General features: G+C 40.6%; 1 protein-coding gene across 2 annotated transcripts in view; it reads left to right on the top strand.

Annotated features, from left to right (window-relative positions):
- The first annotated feature begins 1855 nt into the window (after positions 1 to 1855).
- LOC149458684 (protein shisa-4-like) overlaps positions 1856 to 16926 on the top strand; it is a 34867-nt gene continuing 19796 nt past the window's right edge. For both annotated transcript variants that reach the window (XM_089681973.1, XM_089681974.1), the window contains exons 1-2: positions 1856 to 2009; positions 8461 to 8623. In XM_089681973.1, coding sequence (XP_089538099.1) covers positions 1868 to 2009; positions 8461 to 8623 — 305 coding nt within the window. In that variant the 5' untranslated portion in view covers positions 1856 to 1867. The remainder of the gene's footprint in view (positions 2010 to 8460; positions 8624 to 16926) is intronic.

Genomic DNA, 16926 nt, shown 5'->3' on the forward strand with positions numbered 1-16926 from the left:
ACCTAACTTTTGTTTTGTGGAAATTGCAAAGAAATTTACTTTTTATTTCTCAAAGTGCTTTGCTTTCGGTATTTGGCAACATACAGGAAATGCACAGGTTATCACTTCATATGAAGGGCTCTTGGGCACCGACATGAACATTTACTGATGTATATATGCAGGAACTTGATGGCAAAGCCTGGCAGAAAGATCCTCAGGAAAAAAACATAAGTTGCAGAGTGGCCTCGTTTGAAGTTCTCCATCCTCTTCTAACTGGCAGTTTATTTTATGCCTATACACTCAAATGTACTTGCATATATACGCTTAAATCACTGTGCTCCAATATAAAATGTTCAATTTCTGTCTCTGAATGCAACGCAGCATTATGGATCTTTACCAAAGGCATTGTGTGTGAATTGGTGTTCAGATCCATTTAAAAAAATTGCTACATTGCATAAGCACTTGATTACACCCGTTTTGCTCTATGAAGTGCGACTTGCGTTCAGGTCGCTCTTCAGAAAGCATTTGATAGGCTGTGAGGGGGCATTGGATTGTATACTTGCTGTCTGTTTTAATGACATCATCACGCCCATAGACCGGCTCTGGACACAAGGACAGCAGGAACAATCTACCACTACACCGGGGCAGCTGTCACTGTGCCGGGAATCCGGGATCACCCCAGTAACTGGCCAGGACCTTCACAGAGCCCAGAAGCTCAGCTGGCATCCTGCTCCTGCACCCCCTGTGATGGTGTCACCCGACGTGGCCCACACTCCCCTAGGGAAACCACTGCCTTGCGCCCCTGGACAAAACAAGCAGTTAACCCATGCAGTGCGGGCACTGCCTGGGGTTCTTCATTAACCCCCCAAATACATTGTACACGGCAACAAGGCCCCATTCATTTGAACAAGGTGACAGGATATAATTGCTGCTGCATCTATGAAACAAAGCATCAATGCCGCGGCATGTGTACACCCCAGGCTACTGCCTTTGCAGCAAAAGGGGGGCGATTGAGGGGCGGTAAAAACACAGCTCAATTGCAAGGTTTTTGCCACCTCGCAATTGGAAGTGTAAAGGATCCCTAAGGCTACGTTCACACTAGCGTTGTGTGCAGATGGCAGAGAGGCGTTTGGGAAGCGTTTTTACCGCTTCCCAAACGCCTCTGCCAATTCTGCACATTACAGCACATGGTGCTGTTCTAACGGGAGCGTTTGCGTCGCGTCCGTTGCTTCGCGGCAAAACGGACGCCTCTGATCGAGTCAGGAGGCGTTGAAGCCTCCTATTCTCGTCTATGGTGCCGCTCCGCAAACGCCCGGCCGGCGTTTGCGGTACGGTTGCGACACGGTTGCGGGGCGTTTGCGGAGCGGTAACACCACTCAAACTGCATTATAGGCGTTTGTGGGGCGTTATTAACGCTCGGCAAACGCCTAGCATCCGCCGCTAAACCACGCATGCGGCATTTCGGGGCGTTTGCCAAGCATTAAAAAACGCTCGGCAAACGCCGGACCAATGCTTGCCAAACGCTATAGGGGCGTTTGGCAAGCGTTGGTAAAACAGCCAAAAAATAGGCTAAATATATATATAAAAAATATCAAATAAAATAAATTATAATTTCCCTTTGGGATTAATAAAGTTTTCTAAAAAATAAATAAATACAAAATTAAAAATGAGAAATATATATATATATATTACTGTATGTACTTCTTGATGGCATTGATGAAATTAATGCAGTAATCCCTTTTATTTTGTACATGCAATAGATAGATAGATAGATAGATAGATAGATAGATAGATAGACACACATACTGTATATATGTTTGGCTGGGATATATGTGGTTAACAGGATGCCTCTCCCCACCTAGGTGAAGATAGAGAGGAGGGGCCTGTCATGCTACAGGAGGGATTTCTATTACAGAACAGAGCCCAGCAAGAGATTGTTCTAAGCGGGGAAAGAAGACTGAAAACTCTGTTCAACATGGATCAAATCTTCAAGCACCTTACAATTCTCGGTCTGATATGCATAACAAGAGGTGAGTGCAAAACATCCACACTACATGGAATAGCAAGGAGAAATTGGCTGCAATATCCATAAGGCTAGATGGACTTTGGGGAATTATTACAGTATACCTGGAAAATAAAACTTTTTTTTTTATTTTGGATAGAGTATAGAGAGGTCTGCTTGCTGTCACTTTCATTTCCCATAACATCAGAGCAATTAGGGCTTGTTCACACCATGAGATGCGTCTGAGCACACAAGCCTTTTTTGCATGCATGCTTTTTAATATTGTGCCACAGCAAACTGTATAGTACTGTGGTATCATGCGTTTTGGTGAACATATACACATTTGTTAGACACATGGGGATGCCATTAAAGGGTTATTAAACCCAAAAGCAAACATTTTAGTATATTGCAGCTTACCATTTCTTAGATGTGATGGCTGCATTCATTTCTCGTTTTTGGGTCTTCTTTCTTGCATTTTATTTTCATTTAGTAATCCAACCAGTAAGTCTGTTGTTTTTCAGAAGAGCAAGTTCTCCAGCAGAATGTATCAGTTACAGAGATGAGATAAACCATTTAACACTGACAGGTGTGCTTACAATGACAAAAAGGAAAAAAAAACAGTTTGCTGTCTGGACAGTGCTGATTGGCCCTGTGCTGATCACATGCATTCTGCCAAGAAAAAAACAAAAACACTCTAGCAATACACACTAAACAGAGCATATGCAGCTTGCCCCCAAGGCTCTGTTCTATCAGCAGATGGATTGAGGACAGTAGAAGAAGGGGAGGAGCAGAGAAGACAGGATCAAACATCCTTTTTACACTAACAAGGATAAGATAATGGATAAGTTTATTATGAGGATACAAGAAGACTAAGAAGTAAATGAAAAGAATAGGAAGATGGAGGGGTTTGGGAAGTAGATAAATGTAAGAAGAAATTGTATTTTATGACATTTTATTATAAAGTGGATTTTGTATTACGGAAAAATTAATAAAGATATAATTAAAAAAAAAGCCCAAAACAAAACATTCTTTTTACATAGGGGGGGTGTGGAGGATTAACCCCTTAGGTTCCACTGTGAGTATAACAAGCATGATTTACTGCATATACAGACTGATTTTACTGTTGTGGGTTTAGTAACACTTTAATTAGTGTATTTAAATCTGCTAGTACATCTAACACTCCCCTCCCACCAAACTGACAATGGTGATGTCCATATGTATCAGAAAACTCCTGCGCTTAGGGAGTGGGCCCGAAAAGGTTAGTAGACTGCAGTCATGTCTTGGCCCTCATGGGATGCACTCGCCTTGCTGCCCTCACAAGACTGGGGAGGTCTAGAGGCACTGCAATAACAAACAAACAGAGGGCGCACTGGCTTAGTGCATTATCCATAAAATATGGCTTTATTGTATAAAATTGTAAGTATTATACTCACAAAATAGACTAAAAGTACATGCTCCTCTCATGAAAGCAGCACAGTTCAATCCGCAAAACATCATGACGTAACAGAATGATGGAATCTCAACAGGTTGACGCGTTTCGAGGACTTATCCTCTTCCTCAGAGCCCACAAGACTGTTGGCTGCTCCCAGACTAATATATGGTGTTGGTGTCAAACCCAAAAATCAGTCCAGGGGTTTCCAGACCGCCTATGGGCGGGGACTATTCCTGTGTATCCCATAAAGCTAAGTGACAACCCCCACATGTATTTCTCTTACCGACTGCAAGGAACATGGATGACCTCAAACAATGACACCATTATCAAATCTAAAAGGAGTACGTGATTGGCAACTAAACGATAAAATAATATAACAATAATCATACTAGTATTCATTCAGAGTAAGTGGATTTGACTTACCCATTATCCAAATGCAAGTATTGTTTATACCATATCCATATCCATCTACAGTAAGGGTCAGAGGCCGAATATGGATATGGTATAAACAATACTTACATTTGGATAATGGGTAAGTCAAATCCACTTACTCTGAATGAATACTAGTATGATTTTTGTTATATTATTTTATCGTGAGGGCACTCTAATACAGGGAGTGTGTTACTGGCCAGAGCACCGGATAAAAACAGAGGGGGAAAACGCCTAAGGAAAGATAACTAATGCAGCCACCACATTTAATGATTGGTAAGCTGCAATATATTACATTTTGGGTTTAATACCACTGTAATAATTAATGTCACCCATATAATTTTGTATTCTTTCTCACACTGCATCTGGTGTGAACAAGCTCCCTAATGGAGACACAGACAGCAATACAAACTTGACAGGGGTTGTGACCCCATCAGCACTCTCCAAATCTAACAAGTTTTTCCTTTAGTTACACTTCAGATTTTTACTTTAAGGCTCATTTACACCTGCTTTGCTTTTTGAAGATCAACCCATGATTGGATCGCTCCTCAGAGAGCTACCTCAACACCTGTTTTAACTGCACGCATTGTATGCATTTGTGGGGCAGGTGCAGCATGGCCCCGTTCACTTGAAGTGTGACAGGAGTTATACATTTTTGCCACTGCATGTGTACACCCACCCCCAAAAGGGTTAGCGGTGGAGGGGCAGTTAAAACATGGCTCAAACAGGACTTTAGTCCTATTTAAAAAAAGATCAGCAGCTACAATTGTGTGGCCAGGAAGGGGGGAAGCGAGCCAAGCTGACATGATTCTAGCCTAGGCAAAAATTGCAGAAGTGGGTACCAATTTTGTTAGAGGAGGAGGGGGATGAGTGCAACTTTTGCTTTTAAGTGAGGGTCCACTTTAAGGCAGTTTCAACTAGGTTTAAACAGATCGAACTGTTAATAACAGGTTGCCTTTGTTCTTTCCTTTGTTTGTTTTTTCATAGCAAGCATTGTGCAAGAGGTTTTGCACATGTATCAAATTTCAGACATTTGTTTCCAGGGATGAGCAAGGGGTAAGATCAGTTCTAGAGGAGAAGAGAAGAGTTCTGGTGCAAATGTGTTTACAGGCGCTCTCATTGAAGTCTATGGGACGATAAACACTTGATTAGGCTAACAAATATCTCTTGTACTATTCTGAGCATAGAGTATACAGGCAATTGAGTGCTGAAAAGTGAACAGGCATAATTACAAACCATGGGATTTGGCAGGTTGAGCATGGTCACCGATAGGGAAACGCACTGCAAAAGTTCAGGTGTGAATGGAGGCTTAGACTGTTGTCACCAGAACAAGTGTCCCCATGGAAAGCATTCCTCTGTATTCCTGTTACACTCAAAGTTTTGGATTTTAGCTCACTTTCAGTATAGTTGACTGTGATCACCAGAGCATGTAAAAAAAAGGTAAAGTTTCCTAATGGGGACACATACAGCAACAGAAACCTAACAGACATTCTAACGCTTACCTACTCTATCCAAAACTAAAAAGAAATGTTTGGCTTTAGAATGGAAACATACTGAAAGAAATATAGGGGGTACTGTTGCTAACCTCTGTCTGGAAATGCTATTTGCTGGGCTATCTGTAGCATTTGTACTACAGACCATAAGGGTGCATCCACACTTGTGAATGCACTCGCTCAGCAATTACATGTGAGAACTTTATTGCGGGTTCCTGCAAATATCTGCGATAGGAACCCCCAATGAAAGCAATAGGAGGGTGCCAATCATTCACATGAGTGAATACATGTGAGTGGGCCTGATTAGCAGCAAGAGCTGGTAGCCTCCCATTGCATCTCATCACGGAAACTCCATCTGGGGTTTTCGCATATAATTGTCGAGCAGGTGCGTTCGCTATTGCGAATGCACTCTAATGAGCATGCAGAAAGTCAGAACTCCAAATATGCATCTTTGCTTGGAGTGACAAAATTAGGCTTCATGTACATGCCTTTATCTTAGGTTCACACCTAAGCATTTTCCACAGTGTTTTGCAGAAACGCAGTACAGTCCATTTAACATGATTTCCTATGGGACACATTCACATCTCCGCGATTTCACCCGGTGAAAGGGACAGGGACTTTTTTTAACGCAAAAAGTTGCATTTTTGGTTTTATATACTTCAATGGAAACGCTGCAGAAAAGCATATAGTGCGTTTTTGCCGTGTTTTTTTATGCGTTTTGCATTTTAAATCTGCCTAGCAACAAGAAAAATGAAAAAAAGAAAAACAAATGCAAAACGAGTCAAAAACGCAGGTGCAAAAACACAACGCAATGCAGAAATGGCTCAAACACAACCTGCATAGGTGTGTATGCAAAATGCATCCAGAACGCAGAACATGTGGCTTGAACAGGCCCTTACAGGGGCGATCTAGCGTGCAAAGTCTGTGTCATGACATTCCTGGGACCTGCTACTGCCACGTACAGCTGCCAACTGAAATGCATTCAAAGGGGCAGCTGTATGCGCTTGTGCGCTGGAGATTGCCTAAAACACACGCATGCGTTCTGACTTATGCTGCTAACCACACTATCTGATGTAACTGCCCCAGCTCACAACCATGTGTTCATGAAGCCTTACGTCTGGTACACACTACTAGTTTTTTTTTTTCCGTTTAACCCAGTGGTCAGGAGGAGCCGCTGTACAAACTATCTGATGTTAGTACAGCATTCTCCCCTGCTGTGCTATTGTGTTTTGTCAGGGGGGATGGCCCCCCACCAAAACACTCCGGTCAGCACTGCCATTGGCTGATAGCGCTGATCTGGCGCTGATCTTCAAACCTTTTTCGGTCATGCCCCTTGGAACACCCAGCTTCTGACGGACTGGCTGCCATACACTAAAGCTGAATGTCAGTCGGTTTGTATTGAACCGGCCAATGCCCCCCCAACATTTGGTTGTGTGTATTAGTCTTTAGAAAGTACTGAAAACAGTGGATTATGATGACAGTCAGGTGACTAGAATTTTCAGACAAAAAGGACAGCTCTGACAGCTTCCATATGTCTTCATTACATGTTTATTTTAAAGTCTACTCTTTTAGTAAATTATCTAGAATGCGTGCAGATGCATGACCACTACTTGTACCGTGTTTCGGCTCGGCTTTTACACCTGCAGGAAGTAGATCTATGTCATGTTGGGGGAGGGAAGTGTAGTGCAAATTGGAACAGTACAAAAAAATAGCCTCCGAAATATGTGCTTAAAGTAGTACTCCAGCCAAAAATAACAGATAAAAATGAATAGCCTGCTAGGAGTTAAAGTAGTAATAAATACAAAATCGTGCATTTATTATATTGCAGCTTACTAGTCCTTAGATGTAATGGCTGCATTAGTTTTCCTTTTTAGGCTTTTCCCCCTCTGTTTTCACCTGGTGATCTGGTCAGTAACACACCTCCTTTATCAATGTGCCTACACTCTGGATGAAGGAGCAACAGAGACACCTTTAGACAGCAGCATTGTCAGTCTGGGGGATGGTAGTGTTAGATTTACAAGCAGATTTAGATGCACTAAGGAATTTAAGTCAAACTCCAGCTGATACTTTGGCCGGATTCACATCTGTGCGCTGCATTTTTTCCTCTTCCATTTTTATGCACCTTTTGCATGGATTTTTAGGTGCACTGCCAATAAACTCTAATAAAATTCACATTTTATGAAAATGCGTCATTGCTGCACAGCACCTGCTCCCAGCTCGTTCCTCCATGAGGACAGTTCAAAACTGTTTCTTCTATAGATCTGTGAAATGCATTGGCTGTTTTTATGCTTTTTTTATCAAGAAATAAAATGATCATGCACAATGTGGTCTGATTTTGGTCTGGCGCTCCTTTCTATATTTCTGTGGTTTGAGTTAATGTTGGGTACCCAACAAAGTAAGGCTTGCTGTGTGGGAGCTTGTTTGTAACCTTTTCCACTATCTCAACACATTTGCAAGTTTCAAAGTTCCCAGCGCCTCTTAGAGTATGTTGTTCTGATGAAATTACAGGTGACAGGACCTCTTTATATCACCCACCCTGCACCTTCACCTTTCTCCCCTGATCCCAGGAGCACGGTCAATGGAGACAGTGCACAAATCCATAGGCAAAAATGGTCATTACACCAAATAGAGAAAAGGTCTCTGTATGAGAACATCAGGGGTCTATTAAACCCACAATGTCTCCCTGCCATCAACTGCAGCTAATCAAGCACAGATTGTGCTTGATGAACTGTTTCCCCTGCCACAGTAGCTGGGAAATGAATGAACTGAAATTGGAAATTACAAAATGTTCATCACTTCCAGGATCACATAGGAGTTCGGGATATGGGCATTCTTCGATTTTCTCCCTCTTAAGCACCTTGAAGTGAGTTATTGTGGTCCAGGGGTCTCTGGATAAACAGGAGAGGTATGGAAAACTGAATACTCACACAGTGCTGTGTTATCCATTGGCTGGGATGTGTAACTAACCAAGGTAAACCAATGTAACTGCAAAAATATCTATAAGGGGAATTCAGCTTTGAGAGTTTCATAAATACAGTATATGTTTCGTTTTTCATTATTTAATGTTACCTTTTTCCTTTCTCTATTTTAATGAGACAATTATCTGTTTATTTTGTTTGTTCTAGTTGTGGCTGATGACTGTGCACCCTATATAGACTCGGACTTTGCCATCCATCAAGGTCAGACCTGTATTCTATCCTTCTGTGCAGGGTCATGCACAAACCGGTATTGCAATATAATCCCTGGAACCCAGCTGGATCAGTCCCAGTTCCTGTGCATTTTGAACAAGTAAGAAGACATCACATATACTTATGAACTGAGATCTGATTGAAGAAAAAACATACATGGACTTTCTCGGTACCCCATAGACACATACAACAATTTATTCCAAAATATAAATTCTATTACACAAATCAAGTTAAAAATCACAAAAACAATAATAGTAATAACAGCCAAATACACAAAACAACAGTAAATTATTATACGCCAGGCTGAGCCATAAGGCTTACTCACTGCTTGAATGTGAAAGATAAGCCTGGCGTTTTCTAATTTACTGATGTTTTGTATATGTGGTTGTTGTTAAGTCTGTTTGGATTAACTATTAAACTATGCTACTATCTCTGGCTCCTGAAGACATGGCTCACACCATGAAACATATGGTTGGAGTTTGTGTTCCCTTGCATTGTACCTCACCCCGGATTTGGGTATTAGATCTATACCTGTACAGTTGCCAAGGGAAATGCTCTCCATGATTGTAGAGCCTGATCTTTAAATAATGTGTGATTTTTAACTTGATTTTTGTATTAAAATTTATATTTTGGAATAAATTGTATGTGTCTATGGGGTACTGGGAAAGTCCATGTATGTTTTTTTTTCTTCAATCAGATCTCTATTGATAAGCTGTGGTGTCCCCTGTACTTTTGGTTTCTTGATTTGGTGCTAACCCAAGATCTGGATATGGAAATATTTTAAAGCCTGTCCTCTACCATTTACTTTATGCATCTTTGTTAGCACTTCAATCAGACATGTTAGCAGCATACGGCACTCTTTATTCTCCTTGTTCCTTGCTTTTTCCCTTCTTTTTCCCATTGCCCCCCCCCCCCCCTCCTTTTTCTCTCCTGCCTGATTTTGGTATTTTGTCACTTTGAAGATGCTACACAGAGTTTCAGGGGAAAATCGATTGCCTACGGCTAGCCACCCTTCCACAACACATCACAAATTAAGGGTCATAGGCTGCCTGCCCTTCCCCAGATCAGGACTATACAAAAAAAAAAAATTGATAGGCAGACCTAAAAAGAGAGGTGGTAGCTGCCATGCATTGCTAATTTTGACCACACCCTCCTTCTCCTTCCTCTGATCCTCCTCCCCTTCCTCTTCCTCATCCACACACCTATAGCATTTATGATGTGTTTTTGTTGTGTTTTTGAGGCGTTGAAAAAGCTTAAAGAATGCATGATAAATGCCATGAAAGTATTGTTTCTCTAGTGGGAAGTGTTAAAAGTGTTGCTAAAGTCTAAACTTTTCTTTAACCACTTGCCCAACAGAGGATTTACTCTCTCTCCCCCCCCCCCCCCCTTCCTGACCAGGCCATTTTTTGTGATACCGTGCTGCATTAACTTTAACTGACAATTGCGCGGCCATGCAACGCTGCACCCAAATTTCATTTATGTCCTTTGTTTACCACAAATAGAGCTTTCCTTTCTTTTGTTGTGCGTTTTTTATTTTTTGCACTATAAACAAAAAAAGACCGACAATTTTTGAAAAAAAAACTATATTTGTTTACTTTTGCTATGAAACATTTCCAGTAAAAAATCAAATTTCCTCATCAATCTAGGACAAAATATATTCTGCTGCATGTCTTTACTAAAAAAAAAAATCCCAATATGTGTAAATTAATTGGTTTACGTGAAAGTTATGGCGGTATATACAGTTGCAAGAAAAAGTATGTGAACCCCTTGGGATTACGTGGAGTTTTGCATGAATTGGGCATAAAATGTGCTCTGAACGTCATCTAAGTCACAACAATAGAAGAACACGGTCTGCTGAACATAATACTACACAAACATTAGATGTTGCCATGGTTTAATTGCACATAACATGTAAACATTCACAGTGCAGGGAGGAAAAAGTATGTGAGGCCCTAGCTTAATGACTTCTCCCAGAGCTAATTGGAGCCAGGAGTGAGCCAACCTTGACTCCAATCAGTGTGATGATATTGGATGTGTTGCTGACAGCTGTCCTGCCCTTAAAAAACACACACCTGTTTTGGGTTTACTGGTTTCAAGAAGCACTGTCTGATGTGAACCATGCCTCGCAGAAAAGAGCTCTCAGAAGACCTACGATCAAGAATTGTTGCCTTGCATGAAGCTAGAAAGGGTTACAAAAGTATCACCAAAAGCCTTGATGTTCATGTGTCCACGGTAAGACAGACTGTCAACAAATGGAGAAAGTTTAGCACTGTTGCTACTCTCCCTAGGCATGGTCGTCCTGTAAAAATGACTGCAAGAGCACAGCGCAGAATGCTGCATGAGGTAAAGAAGAATCCCAGAGTGTCAGCTAAAGACCTACAGAAATCTCTGGCACATGCTAACATTTTTGTTGACACATCTAAGGAAAACATTAAACAAGAATGGAGTACATGGGAGGACACCACGGAGGAAGCCATTGCTGTCCAAAAAGAATATTGCAGCATGTTTGAAGTTTGCAAAAGAGCACCTGGATGTTCCACAGCACTACTGACAAAATATACTGTGGACAGATGAAACCAAGATTGAGTTGTTTGGGAAGAACACACAACACTATGTGTGGAGAAAAAAAGGCACAGCACAACAACATCAAAACCTCATCCCCACTGTAAAACATGGCGGAGGGAGCATCATGGTTTGGGGCTGCTTTGCTGCCTCAGGGCCTGGATGGATTGTTGTCATTGATGGGAAAATGAATTCCAGAGTTTATGAAAACATTTTGCAGGAAAACGTACGACCATCTGTCCGCCAACTGAAGCTCCGCAGAGGATGGGTGATGCAACAGGACAATGACCCAAAGCATACAAGTAATTCAACAAAACAATGGCTGCAACAGCACAGAATACACCTTCTGGAGTGGCCCAGTCAGAGTCCTGACCTCAACCCGACTGAAACGCTTTGGCATGACCTTAAGAGAGCGATTCACACCAGACATCCCAAGAATATTGCTACACTGAAACAGTTTTGTGAAGAGGAGTGGTCCAAAATTACTCCAGATCATTGTGCAGGTCTGATCTGCAACTACAGGAAACGTTTGGTTGAGGTTATTGCTGCCAAAGGAGGGTCAACCAGTTATTAAGTCCAAAGGTTCACATACTTTTTCCTCCCTGCACTGTGAATATTTACATGTTATGTGCAATTAAACCATGGCAACATCTAATGTTTGTGTAGTATTATGTTCAGCAGACTGTGTTCTTCTATTGTTGTGACTTAGATGACGTTCAGAGCACATTTTATGCCCAATTCATGCAAAACTCCACATAATCCCAAAGGGTTCACATACTTTTTCTTGCAACTGTATACTGGACTTTAATTAAATTTTTTTTTTTACTAGTAATGGCGGCGATCAGCGACTCATAGCGGGACTGCGGCGGACATTCTGACACTGCGGAGGAACTGACTTGGTGCCCCTGACATCCCCAGTGACACCATTACAGTGATCAGTGCTAATAAAAAGCACTGACACTGTACTATGGGCACAGGGCAGGAAGGGGTTAACATGTGGGGCGATCAAAGGGTTACCTGTGTGCTGCGTGCTGTTTTACTGTGTGCTGTTTACACTGTAAGCACACTGCTTTGTATGGCTCTGTTATGCAGAGCCATACAAAGCAATGTGCAGTAGCTGACGGGAGATCTGTGTTGTTTATACACAGGTCTCTTCCCCCGTTGGTAATACTCAAAAGAGCGCCTAGTGCCGGCAAGGAATCCCCGGCCGGGACCCGGTGAGTGACAGCTGAGGCTGCAAATAACGGTACTATTCCTACTCAGAACTGCAAAATCACGTGTTTATATATTTTGCGCACCCGTGTCGCCCTGTAGCAGTATTTCTGCGGTTAAGTCATACTCCCCTCTGTTTGGGTCTTGCGATCTTGGCTCCTCCTCCTTTATGTGTCCCCATAGCAAGCCGACAAAGTGTCCACTCGCTCGTGAGCTATGTTTCTACGGAGCCACACTCAATAGACACACACAGTGGGACTTAGTCCCACCCCCCCACTCTGCATTTGATTGACAGCAGCAGGAGCCAATGGCTGTTGCTGCTGGTCGAGTGCTGTGTAAAAAAGGAAGAGAGGGGAGAAGAGATGCAGCCGTGCACAGCGCTGGATCTTTTCTCCCCTCTCTTCCCCATCACAGGGAAGGGGGAGGACAGAGAAACTGAAAATGTTTTTTACCTTAATGAAAGCAATGCATTAAGGGAAAAAATATTTTTAGGTTTAGTATCACTTTAACCACTAGGGGAACACCCACAGTACATATACTGCGACAAGGCGGCCCCTGTGCGCAAGATCACGTATATAAATGTGATCCTGCATTTCTGGGTAGGTGCGCGCGCCCGCCCTACCTGCATCGCCGATTGCGGCCCTGGGAGTCAATCACCGAGTGATTGCAAGCAAACACCAACAGGCAGGATGGCTGCATTGTTTACATGGCGCATGTGGCACCGTAGGACCTATTGTGTGCCCACCCTTAGAAGTGGGTGGATACAGGGCGGTATATTCTAGTGGTGGGCATACTACACACTTTTTCTGCATACAAAAAAAAAAAAGAACATAGCATATATACCCAACAAGGACCAGCGATGTACTGGTACATTCCTAGACTTTGACTGGTTATACTAGGATGATGCCTACAGCTGCAGGCATCATCCTGGTATAGTTTTTTTTTCAGCTGGCGATTGGATTTCATGTAAAAGCAATCCTAGTGGCTAATTAGCTGCAGGATTGCTTTTACAAGCAGTGGGAGATGATGCCTGCCCCCTCCCCCACTGCCTTCCACGGACTTCTCAGGCAGTCCCGTACCATTGGAGGAACCTGAGCATGCAGCCGGTGTTTCTGCCAGTTCACCATAGAGCTGATTGGTGCCAATCATCTCTATAGTCTAAGAAATCAGAAGATACAAGCATTTCATCACTTCAATTTTGCAGGATATAAACAGCGCCATTTGTAAATTGGGAAAGCATCTGGTCACTCCGATCTTGGTTTGATTAGATAATGTAAGGGCAGTGGAGATATCTAGAGTCTGATAGACCCCAGATTTCAATGGTAGATGCATGCCTACATCATAAAAACGCATGAAATCAGCTTATATAAATAAATTGAAATAAAGTGCAGCATAAAGTGATAATCTTGTCACTGTTTAGTGACCAATCAAGTGCAAAGTGCCAGACTAGAAAATCAAGCAATAGTCCACAATAAAAAGTGCACAGGAGATCCAGATGATCTTTAAAGTCCAGTGGTCTAGTCTGGTGCTATGGTGGTTAAAGTGATAAGATTGCGCACTCACCAGATACGCAATCAAAATGCGCATTAGGAACTATCAATTCCAGAGGACTGAAGATCCCTCAATGGTCTGGTCTTGGTCAGGTGCCTCTCACTGCCTGGTATCTATTGCCATATGTGATGCAGCCGCTCTGTGGATATTAGTAGCTCACAAGAAGTCAGTCACTATGAGATTCATTTTTTGTATTCTGCAATAAATAAACCTGGTTGATCCTGCTGCTTTCTATCTCCCCCTTCTGTCTAAGTCCCAATGTAGGTGGGGATTTTGCAGAGCAGTGTTGGCAGGTCTGCACATGCTGAGTTTTAAGTTTTTTTTTTTTGTTATAAGCGCTCGCTTGTCTCTTCAGATGTAGCAGAATACATTTTGGCCTAAAATTATGACGAAATTTTAGTTTTTTGGATATTTTTTATAACAAAAATGAGAAAATATTGTTTTTTTCAAATCTTTTTTGTTTTATAGCGCCAAAAATAAAAAGCGCACAGGTGAACAAATACCCCCAAAAGAAAGCTCTATTTGTGTGAATAAAGGACATAAATTTAATTTATGCACCGTATTGCATGACTGCGCAATTGTCAGTTAAACTATATTGCATGACTGCGCAATTGTCAGTTAAACTAGTGCAGCGCTGTATAGCAAAACAATGGGGTAAATTGCAGTATCTATATTATAGTTTGTAGACTCTATAACTTTCATACAAAGCAATCAATATACACTTATTAGGATTTTTTTACCAAAAACATGTAGCAGAATACATTTTAGCCTAAATTTATAACTAACTTTGCATTTACTATATATTTTTTATAGCCGAAAGTAAAAAGTATCGTTTTTCTTCAAAACTTTTGCTCTTTTTTTGTTTATAGCGCAAAAAATAAAAAGTGCACAGGTGATCAAATACCACCGAAAGAAAGCTCTATTTGTGTGAAAAAAAAGGACATAAATTTTGTTTGGGTACAGCATTGCATGACCGCGCAGTTATCAGTTGAATTAGTGCAGCGCTGAGTAGCAAAAAGAGGCCTGGTCATTAAGGGGGGCAAATCCTCTAGAGGGCAAGTGGTTAAAGGGGAACTGATGTACTTTTGAGGTGTGATTAGGTTGTGATAGCAGGCTTTTTTGTGAATTCTCTGCAAAATGGTTTTGTATACCTTAAACTCTTTGACTCTTGGCTAGGTCCAGCTCAGCTTTAGTGAAACTAAAGGCTTTGCCTCTGACAATAATGCTCAATGCTTATGCTCTTGCCTGGCACTGGTAGTATTGCTGGTTGATAAATACAAAATCGGTATCCAAGACAATAACAAACTGATTAAATAAATACCCTATATATTGACACTCAAAAGTCACACTTTCACCCTTGAAAGTCCAAAATTATAAATCATAAACCTTTTTAGTGTCAGTGAAATAATTCCAAATATATTCTTCAATATAATAGTCCCAAATTCTAATCCATAATCTCCGTGTGCCTCCAAAAATGCCATGTATTATCCTCAGTATAGCAGTGATTAAATGTTGTTTATTTATATATATATATATATATATATATATATATATATATATAGTGTGTGTGTGTGTGTGTTTGTGAAAATTTGTGCAAACGCAAAAACAACGTGGAAACACTTGAAATAGTGAAGGACTCCGTGTGCACTCCTATATACACACTTCTCTGTGAACACTCCGTTGACACTTCTCCGTGGCTAAATTAAATACCCTTACCCTAAATATGTGATATAAAGGCCTTCTAAGAGAATAATCCAGTGGATCATCAATCATCAGAATTATCCCACAGACTTTATAATAGATGCCGGGTTATCCCTTCCTTCCAATCATGCCTTAATATTCCTCAGAGCCATCCATAGGCACTCATTCATAGAAAGAGAAATAGACATATAGTGTAGTATATCAAATCAACAAGATCCAGGCTTTATTCAGTATGCTTACATTAGATAAAATATAAAAACGCATGTATTCCCAATTCCCATCTCACGAGCAGCTTCCTGGGATGCCAATAGTGATATAACCTCACTTAAGATGGCCGCTCTGCAACTTCTGGTTACTGTGCAACGTCCAACGTCACGTCTCTTGACGCGTTTCGTCACTTCCTGACTTCCTCATAAGGGGTGTGTTCGTCAGATCGGCGGCCATATATATCTCTACCCCCCCTAATAGGCAATGAGCCTTAAGCTGCAATTTTTATCCAGGGAAAAAAACTTGTCATATATTACTAAGATTGACCAGCCTTTCTCCATCTATTATTGGAGTTGTATTGTGCAAATACCTTTTTATAGTACCTTTCTATCAGATATGTATAATGATAAATGAGCAGTTACCTAATTCGGGGAATGTAATTAGTATAACCAGGATTGTAAACAATACTAATACACATATACATAGAACAGGAATCTCTCTTCAAAAACATACTATTTGGTATAAAGTGCTCAGTTAAGAGATGAATAGTAAAGGGAACATAATAACTATAAAATAATACCATTTAAAATTACATCACAATTTATATCCAAAGTATATAAAATTATATAATAAATTATAAAGGGGAAAAATGTAAATTTATAAATATTATAGAATCCACCATCTAGTGGTGAAATACAAATATAACTCTACGTCTATAATAATTTATCCCAATCCTACCAAAAACTCTGCTCTATAAAACATACTCTCATTTGACCAGATGTTATTAAGTCTAAACCCCTATAATTTTAATATCTAAATATTATTTAAAATATAAATATTATTTAAAATAAGCCTAAAAACATATTCTAATCCATAAAATTAAAATAAGAAATTGTCATTAGATAAAATGTAATTAAATATTTAAATATATATATATATATATATATGACCCAGATCTTATTATGTATAATATTAAATTCATAAAATATAAGAATATTATTAAAACATTCTGTAAAAGACTATAATCACTATCCCTTCTCATTAATCCTAAAAGGATATCTATTAAGATTAAATATTTGAAATAAAACAGTTTAAATCTAGGTTTGCATTCAGACCTGTCGGTTTTAGTGTCTCCAATTGGAAAATCCAAAGAGTCTGATTTTTATTTTT

The sequence above is a fragment of the Staurois parvus genome, unplaced genomic scaffold, assembly GCF_062004578.1.
Source record: "Staurois parvus isolate SC_StPar_1 unplaced genomic scaffold, SC_StPar_1.0 ptg000282l, whole genome shotgun sequence".
NCBI lineage: Eukaryota > Metazoa > Chordata > Amphibia > Anura > Ranidae > Staurois > Staurois parvus.